At 48.0% G+C, this 23636-nt stretch overlaps 1 protein-coding gene across 1 annotated transcript in view; it reads left to right on the top strand.

Moving 5' to 3' along the window:
• SEC16B (SEC16 homolog B, endoplasmic reticulum export factor) overlaps nucleotides 1-23433 on the top strand; it is a 63338-nt gene extending 39905 nt beyond the window's left edge. Inside the window, exons 12-26 of the mRNA XM_070474035.1 lie at nucleotides 918-999; nucleotides 4986-5103; nucleotides 6323-6434; nucleotides 8263-8368; nucleotides 10024-10164; nucleotides 11549-11668; nucleotides 12525-12597; nucleotides 13911-14195; nucleotides 15043-15110; nucleotides 18585-18737; nucleotides 18888-18986; nucleotides 19394-19502; nucleotides 19637-19716; nucleotides 21345-21443; nucleotides 22291-23433. Of these exons, the coding sequence (XP_070330136.1) occupies nucleotides 918-999; nucleotides 4986-5103; nucleotides 6323-6434; nucleotides 8263-8368; nucleotides 10024-10164; nucleotides 11549-11668; nucleotides 12525-12597; nucleotides 13911-14195; nucleotides 15043-15110; nucleotides 18585-18737; nucleotides 18888-18986; nucleotides 19394-19502; nucleotides 19637-19716; nucleotides 21345-21443; nucleotides 22291-22359 (1714 nt within the window). The 3' untranslated portion in view covers nucleotides 22360-23433. The remainder of the gene's footprint in view (nucleotides 1-917; nucleotides 1000-4985; nucleotides 5104-6322; nucleotides 6435-8262; nucleotides 8369-10023; nucleotides 10165-11548; nucleotides 11669-12524; nucleotides 12598-13910; nucleotides 14196-15042; nucleotides 15111-18584; nucleotides 18738-18887; nucleotides 18987-19393; nucleotides 19503-19636; nucleotides 19717-21344; nucleotides 21444-22290) is intronic.
• The last annotated feature ends 203 nt before the right edge of the window (nucleotides 23434-23636 follow it).

Here is a 23636-nt window from a genome sequence, read left to right on the forward strand (position 1 = left end):
TATCCCACTGTCTGGGAGTCTGTTCTTCACCATGGCCCCTGCTGAGTCTCTATTACTGTGATCCTCAGTCTTCCCAGTAAATAGTGACCACCATGTACTTCATTATGTTCAGAGGCCAGAACAGTGAGGAGCACTGAACTTCTCTGAGGAGAAGCACTCCAAGCTCTGGAGGAAGGATGCTGTTAAAGACAGCATTATGAGGGATAAATTTCCTTTAGGTTTTGGAAGCGAGCATCCCACAACCCTGTGCTATAGCATACATCTCTGCTACGGATTTCCGCCTTGGGCCATTGATGTTTGATGGGGCCCAGTGAATCGTGAAATATCTCTCTTACTGAGTGTGCTTAAATCTCAAATCAGCCATAGAGCTTATTATATACTTGTTAAGCAGATCCCACGGTTTGTCATCAGCAGGATCATTTCTGGTCCCTGCTCTGCGCCTCTTCAGTTACTGAAAATGACTATTTAGTACTTGTGAGCAAAGGCACCCGGGTTAGTGATAAGCCCCAAAAAACCAGCACTGAGAACTGTAGGCTTGGCCTGGAGGAGGACTTCCTTGGGGCAGTGGGTCTCGAGGGTGGCTGGGGAGGAGGGGTCTGGAAAGAAGAGGTTCAGGTTTACTGTTGGGCTCTCAGCGTTCATTGACTTATGTGTGGTTCATCTCCATGATGGATGAAGGTTTATAAAAATGGTTTGCTCAAGAGTTAGGGTGTCAGTGCTGAAGTGCACAAGGTCTCCCCGGGTGGTGAGGTCTGCTTGGGGTGAGTGGTGGGATGGGTGTCTGAAAGTGGGATGGAGCTGAGCCATAACCGAAAAGCAGAGAGAAACTCCAGTTTCAACAGAAGCCACTGCAAGGCAATGGATTAGAGGTGCTCTTGATTGGGTCCCCACTGATGGTCGGTCCCCTCTCTCTGCAGCTTCACCAGCACGCTGGCGCTCAACGATCCACTGCAGACTCTCTTCCAGCTTATGTCGGGGAGGATCCCACAGGCAGCCACGGTACCCTTCGTAACAGGAGCCCAGCATCCTAAGGGTTTAGTGGGTGGGGACTGCTCAGAAACGAGGTGATGGCTTTAGAGAGGAAATAAAGTAACAGCTGTCCCTTAATCACCTGCCATCTGCCTGGTCCTGTGCTAAGTATTGTGATGCATATTATTTCATTTAATGCGTGGAGGTAGGAATTATTATCCCTGTTTTGCAATCATGAAAACTGAGATGCAAAAGTGTAAAATGACCCAAGATCACAGAGCTAGGGGCAGAGGAGTCAAGATCGGTCCAGGTCTATCTAATTCCAAAGATCTTGCTCTTTCCACAAATCCACAGCTACCTGCTGAGTGAAGAATAGCGAGTGAAGCTGAGGCTGCTCTCCCCGCTTCCCACAACCAGGCTTCCTTCCTTCCCCATCACTGCACGGGACCCTTCAAAGAGGGACACTTTAGATTCTATAGGTCGTCAGTGTGAGATGTGGTTCAAGAGAACCCTGAGGCCACCTTGATAGTTTTCCCATGATAAGAGACTTGATCTGTTTGTCCCAAGGTATCCCTTCCCTATCCTCGAAGTCCAGTAATTTTAGTAAGATACATCTTGTTGTTGACTGACTGTGTCAATTTTTGGGGGATAGAGCATGCTGTTTTAATATGTGCATCCATCTCTTACACTTCAGGAAAAATTTCTTGAATTATGTCCTCCAGTATTTGTTTTGCTCTCTTATTTTGATTTTCTTTTTAGGAACTCCCTCTATATACAAAATATAATAGTATATATATATGATTAATTCTTTCTTTTCTTCTTTTTTGCTGTGTCCCTCCTGTGTATCCCTTACTATATTTTCATCGGTGTCTCTTACTTGCTGTGCTCTTTGAAATTTTGTCATTAAAAAAAAATACATGTGTATTTATTTATTTGACTGTTTCTGGTCTTAGTTGTGGTGCCCGGGTTCTTTGCTGTGGGAGCGTGGCTTCTCTCTGGTTACGGTGTGTGGGCTCCAGAGCACGGAGTCTCAGTCGTTGTGTTGTGTGGGCTTATTGCCCCATGGCATGTGGGATCTTGGTTCCCTGACCAGGTATAGAACCCACATTCCCTGCATTGGAAGGCAGATTCTTAACCACTGGACCACCAGGGAAGTCCCCTCCATTTTTGTCTTTATTTCTTTGACTTTCCTTCCACTGCCCTCCTGAGCTTTGCACATCTACCTCCTCCTGTTCTCCACCATCTCTTTCCTCTGCTCCTGTAACTTAGCTTTAGGCTCTTGCTTCATAAAAGAAATTGTTTCATTATTTTACTTACATTCATGATGAAATATTTGATGACCATTCTTTGGTGGTATCATTTTTTTTTTTTTCTGGTGAATGTTCTCTCTACCTTCTTCCCTCCTTTTATCTTGATGGTATATTTGTACAAATTCTGTATTTGTTCCTTCACAGGCTTCAAGCCTTCCTTGGACCAGTTATTTATGGGAGGTTTGAGCTGGGGAGATGCCAGGACCATGTTCCAGGCCAGCTGGCATTTCCATACAACCTGGTACTTTCTGTGAGCGTCTTTGCTTCTCCGCAGCCAATGGAGATGGCTGTGGGATCCCCTGTCTCTGGTGTTCTCTCTCTCTGCCTTCCGAACCCACCTCTGCTCAATCTCTTTTGGAAGCCTTTTCTTGTATTTAGAGGCTTGGGTTTTTGCTGACTTTTAGTTTTAATGAAAACACACTCACACTTTTGCTTTTTTGTCCTTCTTATTGCTGTGGACAATTTCAAGAAAAGAAAAGAGAAATACTGACTTTCATGCCCCTTTGTCAAATAAACTGACTATATCAGAACATGCGATGCACCTCACAGTTCTGCCGAGTACATGTGATATGCAATGAAATCCTACCATGTCACAAAACGCTAAATGCAGGGAGTGATGTAATCATACAGGGAGTGATGTAATCAACAAACAACATTGGGTCTCAGTACACTGGTAGAGTTTGCTAACTGATCCCTGCTTTTGGATAGGAAAACCAAGGAGCCAGAGGTGATATGCCACTGTGGTATTTGACACCCGTGTTGGAGAGTTTCCTAGCATCATAGCAGCCAGTAAAGGCTAGACTCTGGTACTTACAATGAGAGGTGTAGTGGACGAAGCATGACGATTGGAAAACAGATGTGGGCTTCTGTCACAGGCTTAACCTAGACTCTGCTCCTCACTGTTGTGTGAACTGGGTCTTGTTACTTAGAGTCTCAGCTTTTCATCTTTGTGGGCATTTTGATGCCTAACAGAGTTATTATAAAAATTTAAAGGAGAGAGAATATCTGAATGTATTAATGGCCATGCTTGGCCCATTGAAGTTAGTTAATAAGTTCTCTGTCTCTCCCCACCTCTATAGATCTCCTTTACAGTGATCCCCACCCCCCAATCACCTGGGGAGGAGACAGAAGAATTGCTTCTAAGTTTTTGTTCTAAAAGAAAAAAAAAAAAGCAAGAGCTTTTCTGTTGCTGGCTCCCTTAGTTTCAGCCAGAAAGAGCCTGGCTCACACGTTAAAATGGGAATAATAATGGTACTTAATGCATGTGATTGTTCATAGGAGAAATGCTTAGCACAGGCTGTGGCCCAGGGTCAGAGTGCAATAAGTGAGAACTGCTATTATTTTTGTGATTTATTATTATCATTCTTCTCATTCACACTGCTTTTCCCAGATAAACAAAGAGTATCTATAAAATGGAGCTGGATAAAGCATCTTTTGTTCTGTGGGATAATTACAAATACAATACCAAATAATTGTGAATTGTTTTGACCTCCAGATCTTAGCTATTACTGTCAATCTCCTGTTCTGTCCATTCTGTGTAACAAATTGGAGGACAGACTGGCCTGCAAATCACCTCTTTTCCTCTGCTGTGCTTGTGTGTGTGTGTGTATTTACACCTACATGTAATTTATAAAGTGCAAACCAAGTGCAAGGCACTACGCTATGGGCTTCACCGATCTCATTTCACTACCAACAGTAATCCAGTCAGGTAGACATTATGATCTCGATTTAGGAGATGAAGAAACAAAGCTTCAAAAGCATTAAGAAACTTGCTCAAGAGGCAGGACTCCTGTTGAACCCAGCGCCTGTGACATTGTTTTCTTTATTGCTATTTCTTCTGTCCCGAAATTCCCCGGCATTCAGAAGGACGGCCCATCCATTCCTATGGGGCTTCCACCCGCGTCCACTTCTCTGACTACCCTCGACCGCCCCCTTGTGGAGCTATGCTGCCCCTGCATCGTCACCAGCGACTAACGCTGGCTGGGCCCCTTGGCCTGTTTTCTCTCAAGAGGCGATAAGAATTAGATTTCACAGAGTTGTGAGAAGATTAAAGAAGGTGATGTGTAGAAGAGGACTCTGTAAAAACAGAGAACATTAGCCATTTGGTAAAATATTAAGGAGCCCAGTGTTCCCCTGTTTTCTTACAGGTTAATATGGACTCTTCTCATGAACCAAGGGTTTGCGATCCTCCAAGAAGGAAATGTATCAATATCAATATCAATGTTGTTGTTGTTGTTTTTTTTAATTTTGTCCCCAGCTATCGAGATTAGGGGCACCAGGATGAAATTTGAAAATTAGTGACTAGTAGTGTGATTTTATTTATTTATCTACCTCCCAATATTGGAGAAGGAAATGGCAACCCACTCCAGTATTCTTGCCAGGAAAATCCCATGGACAGAGGAGCCTGGCAGGCTACAGTCCATGGGGTCACAAGAGGCGGACACAACTTAGCAACTAAACCACCAACCACCACCTCCCAATACTCCTGTGTATGCATGTATTTATATGTGTCTGCCTACCCATCCTTCGAAGAGTTTTGCTTTTTTTTTTCAAAAAAGAAAACTCAGAATCAATGAGTGGCCGCACTGCAGGCAGCCTAATAGGCATTCCTGGCAAATCAGAAAATAGACAACAGCCTTCCTTAATCTGTGTTCTGGCCGGGGCTGTATTACTCAGCCAGTGTTCAATTTTTCTGCTGCTTTTCAGTGTTGTGGGGACAAGCAGTGGGGAGACTGGAGGCCACACTTGGCAGTGATTCTGTCGAATCAGGGTGGAGACCCGGAGCTGTACCAGCGCACGATTGTCACCATGGGGGACACCCTGGGTAAGCAGAGACCAGCTCTGTCCCCTCCTCGCCTCTGTCTCCAGGCCAGCTTTAAACGTGCTGTGCTTAGACTCCGGTTCTGTGTTGGGCCCAAGTCTATGCCTCAGGCATTCCTTTGACCCAGGAGCCTCGGTGTTTTGGGGACAGAAAATCCAGGGAAAGGAGTGTCCTTCTTGCTTTTCTGTTTCCCAGATTTCTGCTGTGAGTGAGTGCAGGCCAGGCCCCTGAGACTCTGGTGTCCTGCCGCTGCAGGAGGCTGCCCTGAGTGGTTGATTCCTGTGCTGGGGTCAGAGTCCCCAGCAGATGGATTTAACACCTGGAGCATCTCCCTACTGTTGTTTTTAGTCCCCCAGTGACCCAGCTCAACCAGATAGGAAATTCTATTTTTGCCTGAGCTACCCTGGGTAACTGTGTAGTCTTTATTTCTATCATCTCTTTGTGAATGTGGCCTTTTAAACACTTAGGGGCTGTTGGATGTTGCAGATCAGTGGTTCTCAGATTGGGTCAAGGGACAGAATATTTAGAAAATCACTGCTTTGTGGCACTTCGTGAAGTACTGCTCTGCTAAACTTAAAATAGCTACAGGTAAAGTTGCGCCCAGTCAAATGACAGGTTATTCAGCACCTGGGTAGAAAGAACTTAACTTTTGTTGAACCTTCTTGGGTGCCAGGCTAATTACTCTGCCTACTTGAATTAACTCAATGTTGAAGTAATGAAAAAGGTATGGGAGAACATTTAAAAACTGGGAACAATTTGGTACTGAATGTGATTTTTATGAGCACTGGGAAAAAGTCTTCTATTGTTTGATTTTTAGCGGGGGAGGAATCAATGTCCCAAGAAGCCTAGTTTAAAAACCGCTGCTTCTAAGGGTCTGCTTCTCTGTTCAGGTGTAGGCATTTCTTACCTATTTGTTCCCTTCCAGAAGGGCTAAAATGCTTAGAGACGTCCTCATCAAAAGTCCATTAGGGGGAATGTGAAATAGTTCCTTTTTCTGGCTGAAGAGAAGTGCAATATAATGTCGGAGGGCAAGAATGGGGTGGGAGAGGGAGTGGGGTTTGGGGTATGTGACTCGCGTCATGGAGAGCTGGTTCTTTTATTCCCCTGAAGCTCCCTGCTTTGACCTCAGAGCCGCTCTCTAACCCTCTCCCCTCCCACCCGGATGGTGGGTCCCTCCCTTTGTGGGTGTGTTCCCTGACCCAGGCTTGTTCTCTGCCTACAGCTGGGAAGGGGCTGGTGGAGGCTGCTCACTTCTGCTACCTCATGGCTCACGTGCCTTTCGGCTACTACACCGTGAAGACAGACTACTTGGCCTTGCTGGGCAGTAGCCACAGGTATACCCATCTTCAGGGGGGCAGAGAGTGGGAGGACGTCTTCCAGGGGATTGGTTTCGCCCTAGCTGGGTTTCATGACTTCATTTTTCCACTGTCCTTTGTGAATTTTCAGCTACTGCTGATGGTTTTTCAGCACAGGTAGGCTCTGGGCTGAGGTGCCGGGAAGAGTGCGGCATCACACCGCCAGGGGTCCCCAGGCCCAGGCCTTGCTCCCGGAAGCTGCGAGCTGGTGCCCGTGGGTTGTATTATGCCCCTCTGGCCACTGGGTGGCGCCCTGGCTCCATGACCGGAGACCGACTCTTGGAGAATGCTAATACGAGCGCGGTGGCTTGAGGCTCTGAGTTAGGCCGCCTTGGACCTGTTCTCAGAACCGGCCTTGGGCAAAACCTGCAAGTGGAAGAAGCTTGTGTTTCGCCCCCACACCTTACACTGACTTGACATACGAGCTACTCAAAGTCAGGCCTGTCACTCATTCCCTGCTGGCCGAACATTAGACTTCTCACATAGAAGGACCTTGATAAGCCCCTAGACAGTGAATAAATGGATGAAAAGACCAGATTGCTCTCTAGCCACCCTCCACATTCTGGATCTTTCTTTCTCTCTCTCTCTCTGTGATAGTGAAGATTTCCTAAGCTCTTACCTTGTACCAGCTGTTTTATTTGCACCATTTTCTTTAATCATTACACATTTACCCTGTGAAGAAAGTGTATTTTTAAGCTTCACTTTATAGAGGAGGGAAACTGAGGCACAGAGAGGTGGAGTAACGGGTCGAAGATTATACAGCTAAAGTGGAGTCAGGATGGACTTGGAATCCAGACTGTTAGGGCTTTTCTTAGTAGAAATGCATCGTCTCATAACCTGTCTGTCAAGGTCATGGTCTCTGATAGCACGTAGTTAACTTGTCAAAGAAGGCTGTCTGGGCCAGATGTGACAAATAAGCAAAATGGGTTATGCAGCATCCCCAACCCTTTTGGCACCAGGGACTGGTTTCGTGGAAGACAATTTTTCCACGGATTAGAGTTGGTGGGGGTGGGGAGCCCTGTATGGTTTTGGTATGAATAAAGTGCATTACATTTATTGTGCACTTTATTTCTGTTGTTACATCAGCTCCACCTCAGATCACCAGGCATTAGATCCTGGAGGTTGGAGACTCCTGGGTTAAGGTGTCTCCCTCCTGTGTATTGTATGAGGTTGTTTATAGAGATCCAGCCCTGACCCCAGGGGAAGCCCTGGTGATTATGGTCTCAGCCCCCATGGCAGCTGTTTTGGGGCCCATGGAGACTCTGAGGGCCCCCTGATCACATTCGCTCAGTCTGCTTTCTCACTGGAATGAGCATCCAACGTGGGGACTGTCATTTGATTTTTGGCTCTGCGGTGCTACCCTCTCTCTACAGGGCCTTCTTTCTTCAGTGCTCCTGGAACATCACATGGCTCCCTCTTTCCTGCTCTTCTGCTCAGGCTGGGGTGACCTCTCCCAGACACCCACTCTGGGCTCTCAGGGCACTAAGGCTGGCACTCAGCATGCTTACAGAGGGGACGCAGTGCCCCTCTGAGCTGGGCATGAGAGCATCTTGCCTTAAGTGACCCTCCAGGAAAGATGGCAGGAACCGCCCCCACTCCCTGAAGTCCCCCTGCTTGGCCCCCCCCCCCTTCCCCCAGAGCCTTTGGGGGCACAGATTCTCCTTCTTCTCTTGGAGCTGCCCCAGGGATCAGCCCAGGACAGAAACTGCCGTGAATGGATGCAGCTGGTGTTTGGCTATCTATGAGTGAAATACGTCCCCTACCCGCCTCGACCTCAAACTCTTTTATTGTTATTCCCTGGTTTTAGTCAAGAGTTTTTGAAATTTGCAACAACTGAGGCTATCCAGAGGACGGAAATCTTCGAGTACTGTCAGATGCTGGGCCGTCCCCGATCCTTCATCCCTTCTTTCCAGGTAACTGAACGCTCTCGAGGCCTTGTCTGCATCTGACGGCTGTGGGCACCTGGATTCTCAGCCTTGCTCTCTGGCACGTAGCGGCTGGGCTAAGTCATCCACTGAACTTTTCCTCATGAGCTGGAGTGTGGGAAGGGCTAGGATTTCTTTCGAGGCCCCCTGAAGTTCTGCGTTTTAAGATAGGAAAGCAAAACACGGCAGCAGCCTCTGTGCTGCAGGCTCCTGCCTCCCTCCTGACGAAGGAGAATCAGGCAGGCTCCCTGGGGACCCGCCCCAGCTCCTTCCGCTCTTCTGTCTCCAAACGGCTCCATCCCCTCGGCTCCACGGTCATCCTGCTGGGGCGACCCCAGCTGCTCACCGTTCCTACTGTCCTCTGACCTGCCGCTCCGTCTCTCTCGGATGCCTCCCTCTTTAACTCTGGAATTCCTCCCTGCTCTGACTTTGGCCCCCGTCCTTCCTCTTCCTCTCATGGCTGCAGGTGTGTAGGCCGCATCCATGTCCAGGTTCTAACCTCTCAACCTCTACTGGATGCCCTGGTGTCCCCTCTGATCCCCAAAGACGTCGTCAGTGATTGTAGTGAGAGTGTCTCTGGTGGCAACAACACACACACACACACACACACACCCCACCATCACCACCATCACCACCAAACACACAAAAAAGCCTTGGAAACAGATGGATTACTGTCTGGAGGGCAGTGACCCAGTTAGTATCTTCTGTGAGGGTTTCACCAAAGACCCATCTTCTCCAGCGCAGCCCTGCCCAAGGAGCTGCTTGGGGTCCATGCAGGTCTTCAGTCTCTGTCTTTCTCTACTCTAGTCATCCCACCTCTCAGTTGGCTTTGGACTGATGGCAGTGAGATGAGCTGTTTTTAGGGAATGAGTTTTACATACCTGGCACAGTGCTGTGATCCTCTGACTGTGTGATTTCTAATTCTGTGAGGCAGGCATGATTACCCTCTTTTCACAAAAGTTCCAAGGAGTTACATGCTATTGGCTCACATCTCTTGGGTACCATTCGCTCTAGGGACTTTATATGGATTATCTCATTGAATCTTTATAGCAACCAAGGGGTAGATTGTAGTATCATCCCCATATTAGAGTGAGGAAACCGAGGTGCAGAGAGGAGGTGGGTGAGCTAGCTTCATGTTCCACATCCAGCATAGAGTTGGGGTTTGAACTTCGGTCTGTCTGATTCCCGGCCCCTTTGTACTCCATCTGGCCCTGTCCCTCGTGCTTCTCTGAACCCTCACCTGTATCTGTCTTACTGTCCCTCTTAGGTTTGAAGCCCCTTCCATTGGAGGCATTTTTTTTCTTCTTTTACCTGTGTCCCTGGTGCCTGGTCCTCTGCCCCCCCCACCCCCACACCAGGCTTCTCAGAGATGCAGGCTGCCTGATAAGAAGTGGAGAGGCTAGTGCATTTCCATGGTGACCAGCGCCTCGGGAGACTCAGCTGATGTGCCTTCCACCCCGTTCTCTGCAATGACGGAACTGCGGGCTGGGTTTGGAACTGTGCCTGTACACAGATAGAATGCCCTAAATGTTGCAAGGCCCTCTTTAATATTTGGACCCAGAGTTAGAGGAAGTTGGCAGTCCACTGACTTCCAAGAAGTCTTATCTCCACGTCTCTCTTTCTGGCCCTGCTCCCCTTCGCAGGTGTATAAGCTCCTTTATGCTTCCCGTCTGGCAGATTACGGCCTCACGTCCCAGGCCTTGCATTACTGCGAAGCCATTGGTACAGCCCTCCTGAGCCACGGAGAGAGCAGTCACCCTCTGCTATTAGTGGAACTCATCAAGGTGAGCTTCTCAAAGGGTTCTCTGCAGGTGTGTTATCTTCAGTGTTCAGAGAAAGCTGTTGTAAAGCGGCTCAGAGCCCCGTTTCATCTTCTTTGAACATGCTATAAAATTGGAGCCCCTGGCTGTCTTTGACCACATATGCATGCCCAGATGTGATAAGCAGAGCCTGACACTGCATAAAGAAGGATGCTATGGGTGGGAGGGGCGGGGGGCGGGAGTGGGTTTGAAATAGGGGGACTGGAAACCAGGCGTGTGCTGTGCAAGGAAGTTATTCTTGCATCTGCCTTTTGGTACAGTAAAAATGCATGTTATGGCAAACCATTCTAATTATAAGAGCTGGGCTTAGAAAGTATATTTTAGTGATTAAAATGGGAAATGATCCTTATTAAAATGCTTTTAAATGCATGGAATATTTTATCACATGTGAGATACATTAAAAAAAAAGAAAACAAAAACATCAACTTTTAGTTCCTGGGAAAGAAAACAATCAGGCAAATAGTTGTTCCAATTAATTGAAGAAAAATCCATTAGCTGAGAGTAAAAAGGCAGCTTACCGTCAATTTTTGCTTTGCTTTAAAGGAGGCCCAAGTGTTGGATTCTGTAGCCAGTAAAATCTGTGCTAGTGAGTGCCCTCATGGCAAATTTCTGCCAATAGGATGATGGTTGTAGGCAGCTCAGGAGCCAGAAGGGAGGAGTAGGAAAGTTTGGGGACTTAATGATGGGATGTTGTTGTTGTTGTTTAGTCGGTAAGTTGTGTCCTACTCTTTGCAACCCCATGGACTGTAGCCGGGCAGGCTCCTCTGGCCATGCGATTTCCCAGGCAAGAATACTGGAGTGGGTTGCCATTCTCTCCTCCAGGGGATCTTCCTGACCCAGGAATCAAACCTGCGTCTCCTGCATTGGCAGGCAGATTCTTTACCGCTGAGCCACCAGAAAAGCAATGACGAATAGTCTTGCAACATAAGCAGTCCTTTGACCGGCAACATGGGCATCACCTCGTGGGGGGCCTGTTAGCAATGCCGGATCTCAGGCCCCACAGACTTCTGGGATCGGAATTAGCATTTTAACAAAATCCCAGCTGGTTCCTACCAGCTCTGAAGTTTGAGAAGCACTGCTCCTGAGAACAGCTTTGCAGAGACATAGAGCAGAGTAGCAGTTTCTCCTCATATTTTACTTAGTATCTAACACCAGGATGGTTTAACTGTTTATGTTGCAATTTGAGGAAGGTATCTGCTGATGTTGCTATTCCGCAGTTCTTTGTAATTTGATTTACAAGCGAGCAAAGGCTTCCTTTCTTCTTTTTCTTACTGCTTCTCCCCATGGTCCATTTCTCCTACTTCTCTCCCTCCTTTTCCCTCTCTTACCATCTGGAAACCGGGCACAGCTGGCAGAGAGACTGAAGCTGTCAGATCCTCTGGTTTTAGAACGCCGCCGCCGCCGAGGAGACAGGGACCTGGAGCCGGACTGGCTGGTGCACCTCCGGGGGCATCACAGGGAGCTGCAGGTGAGGAGGCACGGTCAGCGGGGTGGGCCTCTGCGCCCCTCGCGGCTCCTCTGGACCCAGGGTAGGCAGGCGCTGACCTCGGCAAGTCCCCAACACCGTGGAGGGCCTTGGGGTCTTCTGTCCCCAAGGAAGCACAGCCTAATGGGGGAAGGGGTAGCGCTCAGCTACCCACCCCACCCCACCCCCTCTGCTAATGCGCTCCCCTCCCGGGTGGAGACATTTTCCTGTGTTCCCCTGGGAGACAGTGGGACCCTCTCCCGAGTCACCCAGCCACCCTTCTCTGCGGTCCTAGAAAATACATTGTTTGACCATCAAAGCTTCTGTCTCTCTCTGTGAGGAACAGTGGCTCACAGCGGCCCGGTGTCACTTTCATGTAATGTAGGGCAATTGCTTAAAAGACTTCCGGACCTTTCCTTCTTTTTTCTTTTTTTTTTTTTGTTCTGACAATTGCAAAAGCGGCTGGTAGTAATTGTCACAGTAATTGGAACAGGGCCTCCTCCATTTCCTTTCTTCCTCTGTCTCTGAGAAAGGGGCAGGTGGATTTTTTTTTTTTTAGACACACGCGGCCCTTGCTTCCCCCATGTGCTGTGGGCTCTGGGGCCCGTGGTTTAGGCCCGTCCTCTTGTCCCTTCCTCTGGGAGAGGAGGAGGCCCTGGCCTCTGCCTGCTGTCTCCGAGCAGAGTTGCGGGGCAGGAAGAACCGCGGGCCCCCTGCCCCCAACCCCTCACAGCCCCGCACTCAGCTGAGGCTCCCGTACCGCATCACTGCTGAAGTTGCTTGACTTCATTTCAAATCATGCTTCCTTGTTTTTGTTTTCCTTCGTGTCACCTAAGAGGATTTTACTTTATCTTAATAGCAAAAGGAAGCAGGAGACGTTGGGGGTCCTCACTCTGCTCAAGTGGTTATTTCAGAAGCCAGAAAAACTCCAGGTACCTAAACTAATGAACTGAGTGTGTAAATAGCCGACTCTCGGGATCTGATTATAGGAGATAACCTAACAAAAAACTTTCCCCCTTCCTTGCCTGGAGTGCCTTCCTCACCCGTGTCGGTCTGACCCGTGGTGCAGGCTTCTCTCTACACAGCCCTGCCGGCCACAGCCTTCCCTGACACTTCTGTTTCTGCATCGTTAGAGTTTTTGTTTCACTTTCAGGCTTTAATCTTGTTGTTGTTGTGTTGTTATATAGTTGCTTCACTAGTGTCAGTACCATCTCCCTATGTGGATGCATTTCTTGATGCCCGAGGTGGTGGATCATCTGTATTTCATGTTAGTGGTGGGTACATTGGAAGTGCCTATGGTGTTTGAGCATCAGTTGCCACACACGTGAAATAGGCTTCAAAGTGTTTTCAACAGATCCCTCCTTTTCCCTTAGGATGCTTCAAGTGCTGGGCTGGGCAGACGTTATTATCCCAGTTAACTCCATGCTGTTTCCCCAAATAGCACTCACTGGTGGGGTGAGGATGGGGTCTCACGGCTTTGCTTCTGGCTGATTCCCAGCCTTTTGTACCTCCTCTAGGGATGATTAAGGGGACAGCAAGGCTGGGCAGGCCTTGGTCTCTGTTTCCCAGCTTTGCTGTGTGCCCCAGAATTGGTGAGGGGAGAGGGATGCGGGAGAGCAGGCTGGGTGCTCCGGAGTGGTCACTTCCCCTGGGAAACAGCTGTGTCTCCTGTCACCCCATCAAGCGGGTAGGTCAGCCGACCTCACTAGTCCCGTTATTTGGGCCAACAGTTGTCCACGTCCACAGTCCACACCTTGGTCTGTCTCGTCAGCAACACAGCGAAGCCAGAAAGAATGTCACCAAGTCCCTTTCCTGGGCCAAAGCTCTTATCTTTCAAAATAAAGCCATCATTTCTGAGGTCTGATTTGGGTTTTAAGTTGAAACTTTCTAAGTTCCAAGTACCCCAGTCCATTAGGAAATCCATTAAAAAACAAAAAAACAGTTTATCCAAAAGCTGAAAGATGCAGAGTTAAACGAGATGGTCATTTCTGCCATCCCAACCCCCTGGTTTAAAAGGCTCAGAGATCATACAGGCTATGAGGGATATAGTTTTGAACACTCTAAGTCCTAAATGGTGGGAGGTGTTAAAATCGCTACTGTGTTGTACTTGTCACTTTGATGGTGGCCACGTCAACTGGCCTGTCCTCGTCACTGCTTTCCAAAGAGCAGGCTTGTTCCTGGTGTTTAGTCCACACAAAGGCCACACTACAGGTCTCACCTCTTCTTCTTTGTCCTGTGTCCTTAGAAAACACTTTCCATCATGATCTTTCTGGACCTCAAGGCAACTCAGGAGCCTATGGCGACCGCTCAGCTCTGTGGCCAACTCTGGAGCAGTCGCGCCCCGCCCAGCCCAGCCCACAGCAGCCCGGCTCCTACCCAACAGGCGGAGGTTCCGGGCAGGTGGGGGTCCCGGTGCCTCTCTACTCTGTTCCCGAGACCCATCTGCTGGGGACCAGTGGCAGCGTGGCAGTGACAGGGGCTCCCGGAGGAAGAGCCTGGGAGGGAGCCCAGCAGATACACCTGCCCCCTGGTAAGAGCTGCCAGCAAGGCAGCGAGCCTTGGCTGGGGAGGTGTGGAGGGGAGCGAGCAGAGGAGGGTGGTGCGGGGGGCCAGTGTGGGATACGGGGTGGGAGCGAGTGAAGCCCTGGGTGGTGGGTGTGCGCGTGATTGAGGGCCTCCGGGTGTCAGACCTGGGCTGGTAGCTTCGCGTTCATCCGAGGGAGACGACTGTCTCCCATTCCAGCCCCGCTCTCTGCTGGGACAAACACAGCACAGCCTCCAGCAGCCGCTCCGGCCCCCCGTTTGGATTCTGTAGTTTCCAGGAGAGAGGCGGTAGAAGGCAAGACCGTGCCACTTGTGCCTGCAGCTGCAGTTTAGACCAAGTCCTCTTTCTGAAGTCATCCGTGTCGGGGACTGTGGGCAGAGGCTTGTGCTTCTGTCCTGTCCCATCAAGTCTTGGACAACAGGGGTCGAGTGTGGGTGAGCACTGCCGAGTGAGGCCAGGGAAGTGCTAGAAGCCAAACAGAAGAGTCAGATCTTAGACCTTCTAACACAAGGTCCCATCCAAGATGGGAGTCTCACATGGACGGGAAGGCTGGGAGGATCCCTGTGATCCAGCCTGACGTGGCTCTCATTTCCAGGGTTCCCGTGGAATGATCTTGGTTTGGGGTGGAGGTTGGGTGAGTTCCATGTTTTGGGGTGGCCTGAATTGAGAGGCTTGTGCAAATGGACCTCATATTTATTCTGAGGCACTTGGGGCTATGTGCTCAGAGCTCCAGCCACTTGGCAATTAAGAAAGCTGACTGTGTTCCCATTACCCTTCTTCAGGAGAGAAGGGAAAGATGCAACATCCTGATGTCTGTTGTTTTGTGCCATAGGAGAGAACACAGTGTCTCCAGAAACCCTCCAGCATCCTGATGGGCAGAAGACTGTTTCCAGATCCCAGGTGAGAGGACAGAGTCCCAGATGACAGCACCCACTCTGAGCTGTGGATTTCTTCCAATTGCCCCAGTTTCTCGCCACATGCAGGCACCTTCCTGTGCCTCGCACCAGCCCTTTCTTCCACATTTCTCCTTGTTTCTGTCTACACCGGATCCTGAGAGGTAGAGAGGAGGCTCGTTCTTGTTCATGTTCAATCCTGCCAACCTGTGTCCATGGGGGCAGGACTGGGTTTCCCTCTGGTCTCATACATCAGCCCCGTCCAATGCCCTCTTCTTACTGATGCACTGAACACTTGCTGTGCTCTGCGCCATCATGGAAGACTCTTGATATTCCTATCTTTAACATTTTTACCTTGCTTTATTTCTGAGAAGGACCTATGGCAGCTGTGTCTCTTCTCTTCAGGTCTTGGAGGTAACCATGTCTAGTTAATCATCTATTCACCTGTTGAATGAATGAATCCCTCCACTAGTAACAGGCGTTGCTGGTCCAAATTTAAGATACTCTCTAGCTTTGCCTGCTTGGAAGTGATGTCATAGAATTATCTTGAGTAGTAACCAAGCTACAGACCTTAAAACATGTTTTTCCCCCTAAATTAGTGCTTTATTGTTATACAAAATCTGAAAAACAGAGAGAAAATGTCATATAAAGTGTCAGACAGCCATCACTCAGAATCTCATAGCCAAACAGTTTATTTTCTTCCAATATTTTTTCTATGTACACATTTCTTATGCTATCTGAAAGCAGAGCCTTCCTATGAAACCTTTTGTAAGTCTAAATGATGTGAAGGGAAGAAGCAGTTACCTCAGTACACATCTTGCTAACAATGCACAAAATGAATCGAGATGAAGCCCAGATGCTCACAGATATGGTTCAAAGCCCCGTGAGATGCTGAGTGTAGTTTCCGGTAAAGGAGCTTAGTGGGGTCAGTCTCACTGCTTGGGATACGAGCTGCCTCTATAAAGGTTCTACAAAACAAACGCTGAATGCTTTTTTCGCTTTCTGACTTTTTTGGTAAAAGTGAAAGTTTTTTTTTGTTGTTGTTAGTGAAAATAGGTACTAATGTCAGTCTTTGGTAAAAGCAAAGTTGTATGATACAAACTTTCAAAAAGTGAAGGAGATCCATCTATATGGGTGTATATATAGATGTGTATGTGGCCTTCCCAGGTGGTGCTAGTGCTAAAGACCGCGCCTGCCAATGCAGGAGACATAAGAAATGCGTGTTTGATCACTGGGTTGGGAAGATCCCCGGATTGGGACGATCCCCTGGAGGAGGGCGTAGCAACCCACTCCAGTGTTCTTGCCTGGAAAATTCAATGGACAGAGGAGCTTGGCAGGCTACAGTCCATAGGGTCGCAAAAAGTCAGACATGACTGAAGCAACTTAGCCCACATGCATTAATGTGTATATATGTACACATATATGTGTTTTTAAATGGTTGAGAACATATGTAGATGAAGCTTTATTTTCTATTTTTAACACCATAATATGAGATTTTCCATGTCATTCTTATATATGATTTTTAGTATTGGTGTGGTAAATTCACTGTATGGAAACATCATTGCTCATGTGTTTATTCATTCACAAATACTGAGATCCTGCAGTGTACCTGGTCCTGTTATTGAGGCTGGGGATACATAGGGAACTAGACAAAGCCTACCTTCATGGGGCTTCTGTTCAGTAGAGGTGACTGCAAGTAAACCACTGTATGCTTGAGGGATGTTCCTTTAGATGGTGTGGGAGGGAGTGCGTCTCTGAGCTCAGCATGGAGGGTGGCCAAGAGCCAGGTGAGTATTCAGGGAACAAGTGTTCAGGCAGAGGGCAGAGCAAGAGCAAAGACCCTGTAATAAGATGACCTGGTGCAACTGAGGGAGAGTATGGGCTGTACCTAGAGAGAGAGACGAGGGAACTCCGTGCTGGGCCAGTGGTTAGGACTTTGCGCTTTCATTACTGAGGGCTTGGGGTCAGTCCCTGGTTGGGGAACTAAGATCCTGAAAGCTGTTCAGTGTGGTAAAAAAAAAAAAAGGTGAAGAGAGGACTAAGAAGCAAGACCAGAGAGAAAGAGAAAGGCAGGATCATAGAGGGCCTGGTAGGCCCTGGAAGGAGCTTGGATTTTAATTCGTCTTTACTACTTTGTTAAACACACCAAGTCTCTCTCTTTTCCTTTTCTTTTCTACTCTTTCTCCTTACTCCTCCCTTCCCTTCCCCTCATATGTAAATCACAGTGATGGACATTCTAATATATAAGCCCTTGTGTATTTCTTGAATCACTCAATTAGGAGAAATTCCTAGAAGGAAAGTCAGACTGCTTGGGTTTGAATCCTTGCTCTGCCCTTAACTAGCTGTATGACCTCACACAGGCTGCTTAACTTTTCTGTATCTTAGTTTTCTCATATGTTAAATGGGACGACAATAACAGTACCTACCTAACAGGATAGTTGTAAGGATTAAATGACTCGCCGTATATAAAATGCTCAGAATACTACTTGGTATACAGTAAGTTCTATACTCTTTAGAATAAAAAATGAAACTTTTTCTATATTTGCCAAAGTGTTTTTTCTAAAGGTTATACCAATTATCTTTTTCTGAGAGTGAAAATTGTAAATACAACACAAAAGGACAAATACTGTATGATTCTACTTATACAAGGCATCTAGAATAGGCAAACTCATAGAGACAGAAAGCGTAGAGGTTCTCAGGGGCCAGAGGGAAAGAAAAATGGGGACTTAGTTTTAATGGGAACAGAGTTTCTGTTGAGGTTAATGAAGATTTCTGAAAATGGAAAGCGGTGATGGTTATGCAACATCATGAATATTCTAATACACTGAACTATATGCTTTAAGTGGTTAAATGGGTAAACTTTATGCAATGTATTGGGTTGGCCAAAAAATTCATTTGGATTTTTCCATAAGATGTTACAGACAAACCTGAGCAAACATTTTGGGCAACTAGATACATTCTACCACACACACAAAATTAATACTAAGGGATGTGGGTGTATTTTACTCCCCCCACCCCCGGTACAGTTGCTCACGGTTCATCTTGAGCAAGTCAGCTAGGAAATGAGGTCTGGGATGAGTTAGATTCAGTGGTTGTCACTTTCCCTGATCTTTGCATTTAGGGGTTTCCTGAAGGATGTTTCCTGGCTTTCTTCATCTCCAGTGGAAGCATTCCATACCACTGCTCCAGGCCTTGGAATAGTTCAGGAAACCTGGTGCTCCTGGGGACTAGTAGCACAATGGCCAAAACCCTGTAGGATTAAGGATAATCTGAAGATCGAGACTGGGCTTTGGCCTTGTCCTGACACCTTCAGCAAGTTATTCCTCGTGGCTGAATCATGGTTCCCCATCAGTGATATTAGATCCTGTAAAGCTATCGCCGCTGATTTATCGAGCAGGTCAGGTGAGGGAGTACATGTAAATGTGCCTTTGTAACCTGTCAAGTGCTATAAAGATGTTACTTCTCTTTTCTCTAATTCCAGGTGCCACTGATTCCCAGAGCTCGAAGTATTTCCGAGAGTTCCCCTGTATCAGTCAAGGAGGACAAGGAGGAGTCCTCTGATGAGGCAGATAAAAAATCTTCACAAAATACCATCCAGAGAGAAAAGCTTGGAAACGTGAAGGAGAACACAAAGGTGGAGGGATCTTTTTCTTCCCAGATGGTGGTGCAGAGCTGGGGATCTGGGCTCTTGTGGGGTCCCCTCCTCTCCTGTCTCACCACTGTCACAGTGAGGGGGGGTTAATCTCCACCCTACAGACCACAGAACTCCCCCCCTCTCTTCCAGAGCTCAGGGTTTGGCTGGTTCAGCTGGTTCCGCTCAAAGCCCACCCACAACGCATCCCCCTCTGGAGATGAAGACTCGTCTGACAGCCCGGACTCTGAGGTAACCTTGGGCAAAAGGTTGCGGGGGTCTGGGCAGAGAAACTCCCTCTTCTGTGGCGCCTTCTGAGGAAGTTTCCTCAATTCCAGGAGGGCTCGGAGCTGGCATCTCCACCCTGGTCTGGAGGAAACTGGTTTTGTGATGGGAGATTGTGGGAGACAGATTGGTTCAGTGAGGGGAGAGGCAGATGACGAAAGGTCTTAAAAGTTAGGATGTAGAATTTTAACTTTCGAGAGCTGGCAGTGATTTGGATTATTGAGCAGAGGAGTGGTATGAAGAGAATGGAGTTTGGTGGAGAGGAGGCCAGCCCTGCTTGAGGGTGGAGGCCGCCATGTGGGTGCTCCAGGAATACAAGCAGGTGACATGGATGTGTTGACCATCAGTTCCACCCTTCTTTCTCCACTAAGCAGGAGATGCCCAGGGCAGCATCTCCACCTCAGCCCAGCCCAGGCCTCTCACTGACACCTTCCCCAGATCCCCAGTCTCTGCTGGCTGCCAGTGCCTTCTCCAGGGACACAGGTATGCCAACCTCATGTCCTCGGGGCCCTCTCTGGTCCTCTCTGCGCTCCCCAGGGGTGGGTGGAGGAACCTTCTGGGAGTGGGGACTCCTCTGTCCTGAGTAGTTGGAACACCCCTGACTCATTGCTTCCTAGGTGGAGATGAAGTCCGAGGGTCAGCATCTGGTCCGGGGACAGCTGAGGGCCCCGGGAGTGGAGGTTTGTTGGGACCCGAGGTGAGCAGCCCACCTGTGTGTGAACTGAACTTTCACGGGGGCTGGAGGTGCTGCCCCGTGAGGGCCTGACTTGTGGGGAGCATGGAGAAAGTTTCTGTAGTAGTGTGCTAGGGCTGCCAGAACAAGGTGTCATAGACTGTGCCATTTAAACACCAGGCAAGTATCTACTCACAGTTCTGGAGGCTGGAGAGTGTTGGCTTGTAGATGGCCATGTTCTTCCTGCGTCTTTATGTGGTCTTTCCCTGGTGTGTGTGTTTATGTCAGAATTTCCCCTTCTTACAAGAACACCGGTCATAATGGGTTAGGGCCCACTCTTCTTTTAAAAAAAAAAACAAAACTTCTTTTGAGTATGGGGCTTCCCTGGTGGCTCAGATGGTGAAGAATTTGCCTGCAATGCAGAAGATGAAGGTTCGGTCCCTGGGTCAGGAAGATCCGCTGGAGAAGGGAATGGCCACCCATTCCATTATTCTTGCCTGGATCGCTTTACAATGTTGTGTTGGTTTCTGTTGCACAGCAATGTGAATCAGCCATAAGTATACGTATATCAGCTCTTTTTTGGATTTCCTTCTCATTTAGGTCACCATGGAGCACCAAATACAGTTCCCTGAGCTGTGCAGTAGTTAATCACCTCTTTAAAGACCCTGTCTCTGAATACATTCTGAGGTCTCTGGGTTAGGACTTCAGTACAGGAAGCTGGGGGCAGGAACATGAGTTAGCCCCTCACTGCTTCCTTACGTGATGTCTAGAGAATGGCCTCAGGACTTCCCTGGGAGTCCAGTGGTTAAGACTGTGCTTCCAGTGCAGGGGGCACAGGTTCAATCCCTGGTTGAGGAACCAAGATCCCACATGTCACAAGGCGCAGCCAAAAAAAAAGAAAAAAAAAAAAAAAAGGGAATGTCCTCTTTTCCTGTCCCCAGTAGGACCTAGAGTTCACCAGTATCCCTTGCAAGGATTGTGATGAAGGCTTGACGAATTGTCCAGTGTGGATTTCATGCCAATTGCTAGGAAAACAATTTTATTTCTTGGGGTCTGGTTATGGCACTCTTGTAATATTTTAGGCTTTTCAAGGAATATGAGGTTACTTTTTATGATGCTATTAGTACCATTTTTGTGGCCTTCTCTTCTCATATGGCAGCACCTGAGCCTCTGCAAAGCTCCCCTAGGCCCCGGGGGTGGCTGTGCCCACTGGAACTGTTTGTTTGCTCAGGATTCCCTGAGTTCTATCACATTTGCCTCTTTCTTTTACAGATTTTTAAAATTTATTTATTATTTGTTTATTTTGACTACGCCAGGTCTTGGCTACCATGTGGGCTTTTCTCTGGTTGCAGTGAGTGGGGGCTGCTCTCGGGCGGCAGTGCACGGGTTCCTCATCTCAGCGGCGTCTCTCCTTGCAGAGCTCAGGCTCTAGGCTTGTGGGCTCAGTAGATGTGGGGCACAGCCTTAGTTGCACGTGAAATCTTCCTGGAACAGGGATGGAACCTGTGTCCCCTGCCTTGGCAGGTGGGTTCCCATCCCCTGCATCACCAGGGACTGCATCTCTTGACCAAAGTTGATTCTCAGGAAGCCCCTGACATTCTAGAATCCAGGAAGTGGTGACTAAGAGGATTTTCTATTATGTTCCATCACAGGGTGTTTCCACTGAGCGCTACTTCAATGCTGGTGTTCTGCTTCCCCCACCCCCCGTGACGGGGAGTGTTCCTCTCTACAACCCCTCTCAGGTTCCCCAGGTAAGGAGGTCCTGAGGGAGAGGGGTTGGGTTCGGAGCATGGGTTCTGAGTGAAGGAGACCCTGGTTTATAACTTACTGATAACAGCTTACTCTGCCTGAGTTCTTCAGCAGTGACTAACCTCTGTAAGTCTCGGTTTCCGCATCTGTAAAATGGGGTTAGTAGTAACTACCTCACTGGATAGTTGTGAGGATTAAATCAGAGCATGTATGTGAAGGTCTTGGCACTCTGAAAATGCTCAGACAGTGTCACTATTATTAATGTTGCTCTTGACCTTTCATAAATCTTAAGACTCAGGAGAGACAATTTGTGTCGGTGTTAATTGTATGGTTGCGCCAGCACAGCATCCTGAGGGTGAGGGGATCATTGCAAACTTTGGTTGAAACTAAATTCCCTGCTTCTGCATGATCTGAGGCAGACTGCTTGCTTGGATGTGTCATTGGCTTCTCTTCTTTATAAAATCAAATTTCTTTCTCCTTATTTAAGAGGTAAAGGTGTTGTGTGAAAGTGAATGATGAGAATGCCACATGGGAAGCCAAATGTTCCTGAAGGGTTCTAGATTGGGAGCTCAGGCAGTAAAGCATCTGCCTGCAATGCAGGAGACCTGGATTCGATCCCTGGGTCGGGAAGATCCCCTGGAGAAGGAAATGGCAACCCACTCCAGTATTCTTGCCTGGAGAATTCCATGGACAGAGGAGCCTGGTAGGCTATAGTCCATGGGATCGCAGAGTCGGACACAACTGAGCGACTTCACTTCACTTCACTTCAAGCTCAATCCAGCCAGTCATGCTGGAGTGGCAGAGTCATGCCTGGGGTTATAACCTAGCGCTGTGCTTGTCTTTTCCCAGCTCTCCACGGTTACCAGCCTGAACCGGCCAAATCGCCTAGCTCAGCGCCGTTATCCAACCCAGTCATGATGAGAAGGACCACCCATCCCGGGCTGGTCTCCCGGAAGCACAGCTGTTATGTTGTTCTTGTTTCTTCACTTCCCAGCCCCTCTGCCATGTTTGGGCCCCCAAGAGGGTTGTGCTAGCCAGTTGCTTTCACTGGGTATGGAGAAGGCAAGGGGACAAGGTCTCCCAGGACACAGCTCCGTTCAGTCTCTTAAGATTAGCTTCACAGTGATGGTGGAAATGACTTCTTCAGGTGGAAAAACTGGGTATGACATCAGACTGGAGGGGAGTGGAATGCCATGGTGGCAGCATTGAGCACATGGGTATAGATCCTTGGGAAGATCAGGGCGTAAGAATTCCTCTGCAGGAATTGAAGATGACACCACTGGACTCCGTAGCAGCAATTACTTGGGGAGAGGCACTCAGAGCAATATTCTAGATTAACTTTGACTCCTTCCACAGCCTTAGTTACAGACCAACTCATGGCTCAAGTTAGCAAAGGATTTTTGAATCTTGGAAACTTGATCATTGTTTCCTGTCATCATTCTCTCTTGGGTGACATTTCGGCAGTTTCCTTCTTGGTTTTGGTTTGTGCACATTTTTTTTTTTATGTGGTTCAGATTAATTATATTTCTCTCACTTTCTTAGCTGGTCCTATTTTTTCACATTCTGGCATCTGGCTATCAAGTTAGATTGCTGTAGGCATCATATTGTCATGGTAACTACTGAACCTAATGATGCAAATGGATGGAACATCAGTGTAATAAAGGATGGAAAATGTTCCCTAAAAATTCACCCCTTCCATAAGAGGAGGATTGAGTGTCTGAGATTGTTAATACTTCCCTTCCTCCCTCAGGCCTCTGCAAATTGATGTTCAGAGGGTCAGAGGAGACGGAGGGAGAAGGGGGCCATCTTGGAAGTTTCCATTTCTCCTTTCATACCCCCAATAGGAATGACTCTCGCTGTTTGTCAGATTTGTTGAAAATTGCTCCTCACAAAACACATTTCTTTGTATGTGTAATTGTACATACAGGTTTTGTACTTTAATGTACTATGGTTCTGATGTTGACAGCGATTAAACCAGATAATTTTATAGCAGATGCTTGTCTCTGGCTGATTTTTGCAGAGGGAGAGTGCACACTGCGTGGTCTCTTCCCTGAGGTCTTCCTAATAATGGTTTCATTGGGTGATAAGGTGCAGACAGCTGGAAAAAGCCCTTAATTAATGAAGAATCTAGGGACTGATCCTCTTAAATTGTCTACCATTATTTTTACAATTAAAAAAAAAAGAACAAACCCTTC

Source organism: Odocoileus virginianus, chromosome 11, assembly GCF_023699985.2.
Source record: "Odocoileus virginianus isolate 20LAN1187 ecotype Illinois chromosome 11, Ovbor_1.2, whole genome shotgun sequence".
NCBI lineage: Eukaryota > Metazoa > Chordata > Mammalia > Artiodactyla > Cervidae > Odocoileus > Odocoileus virginianus.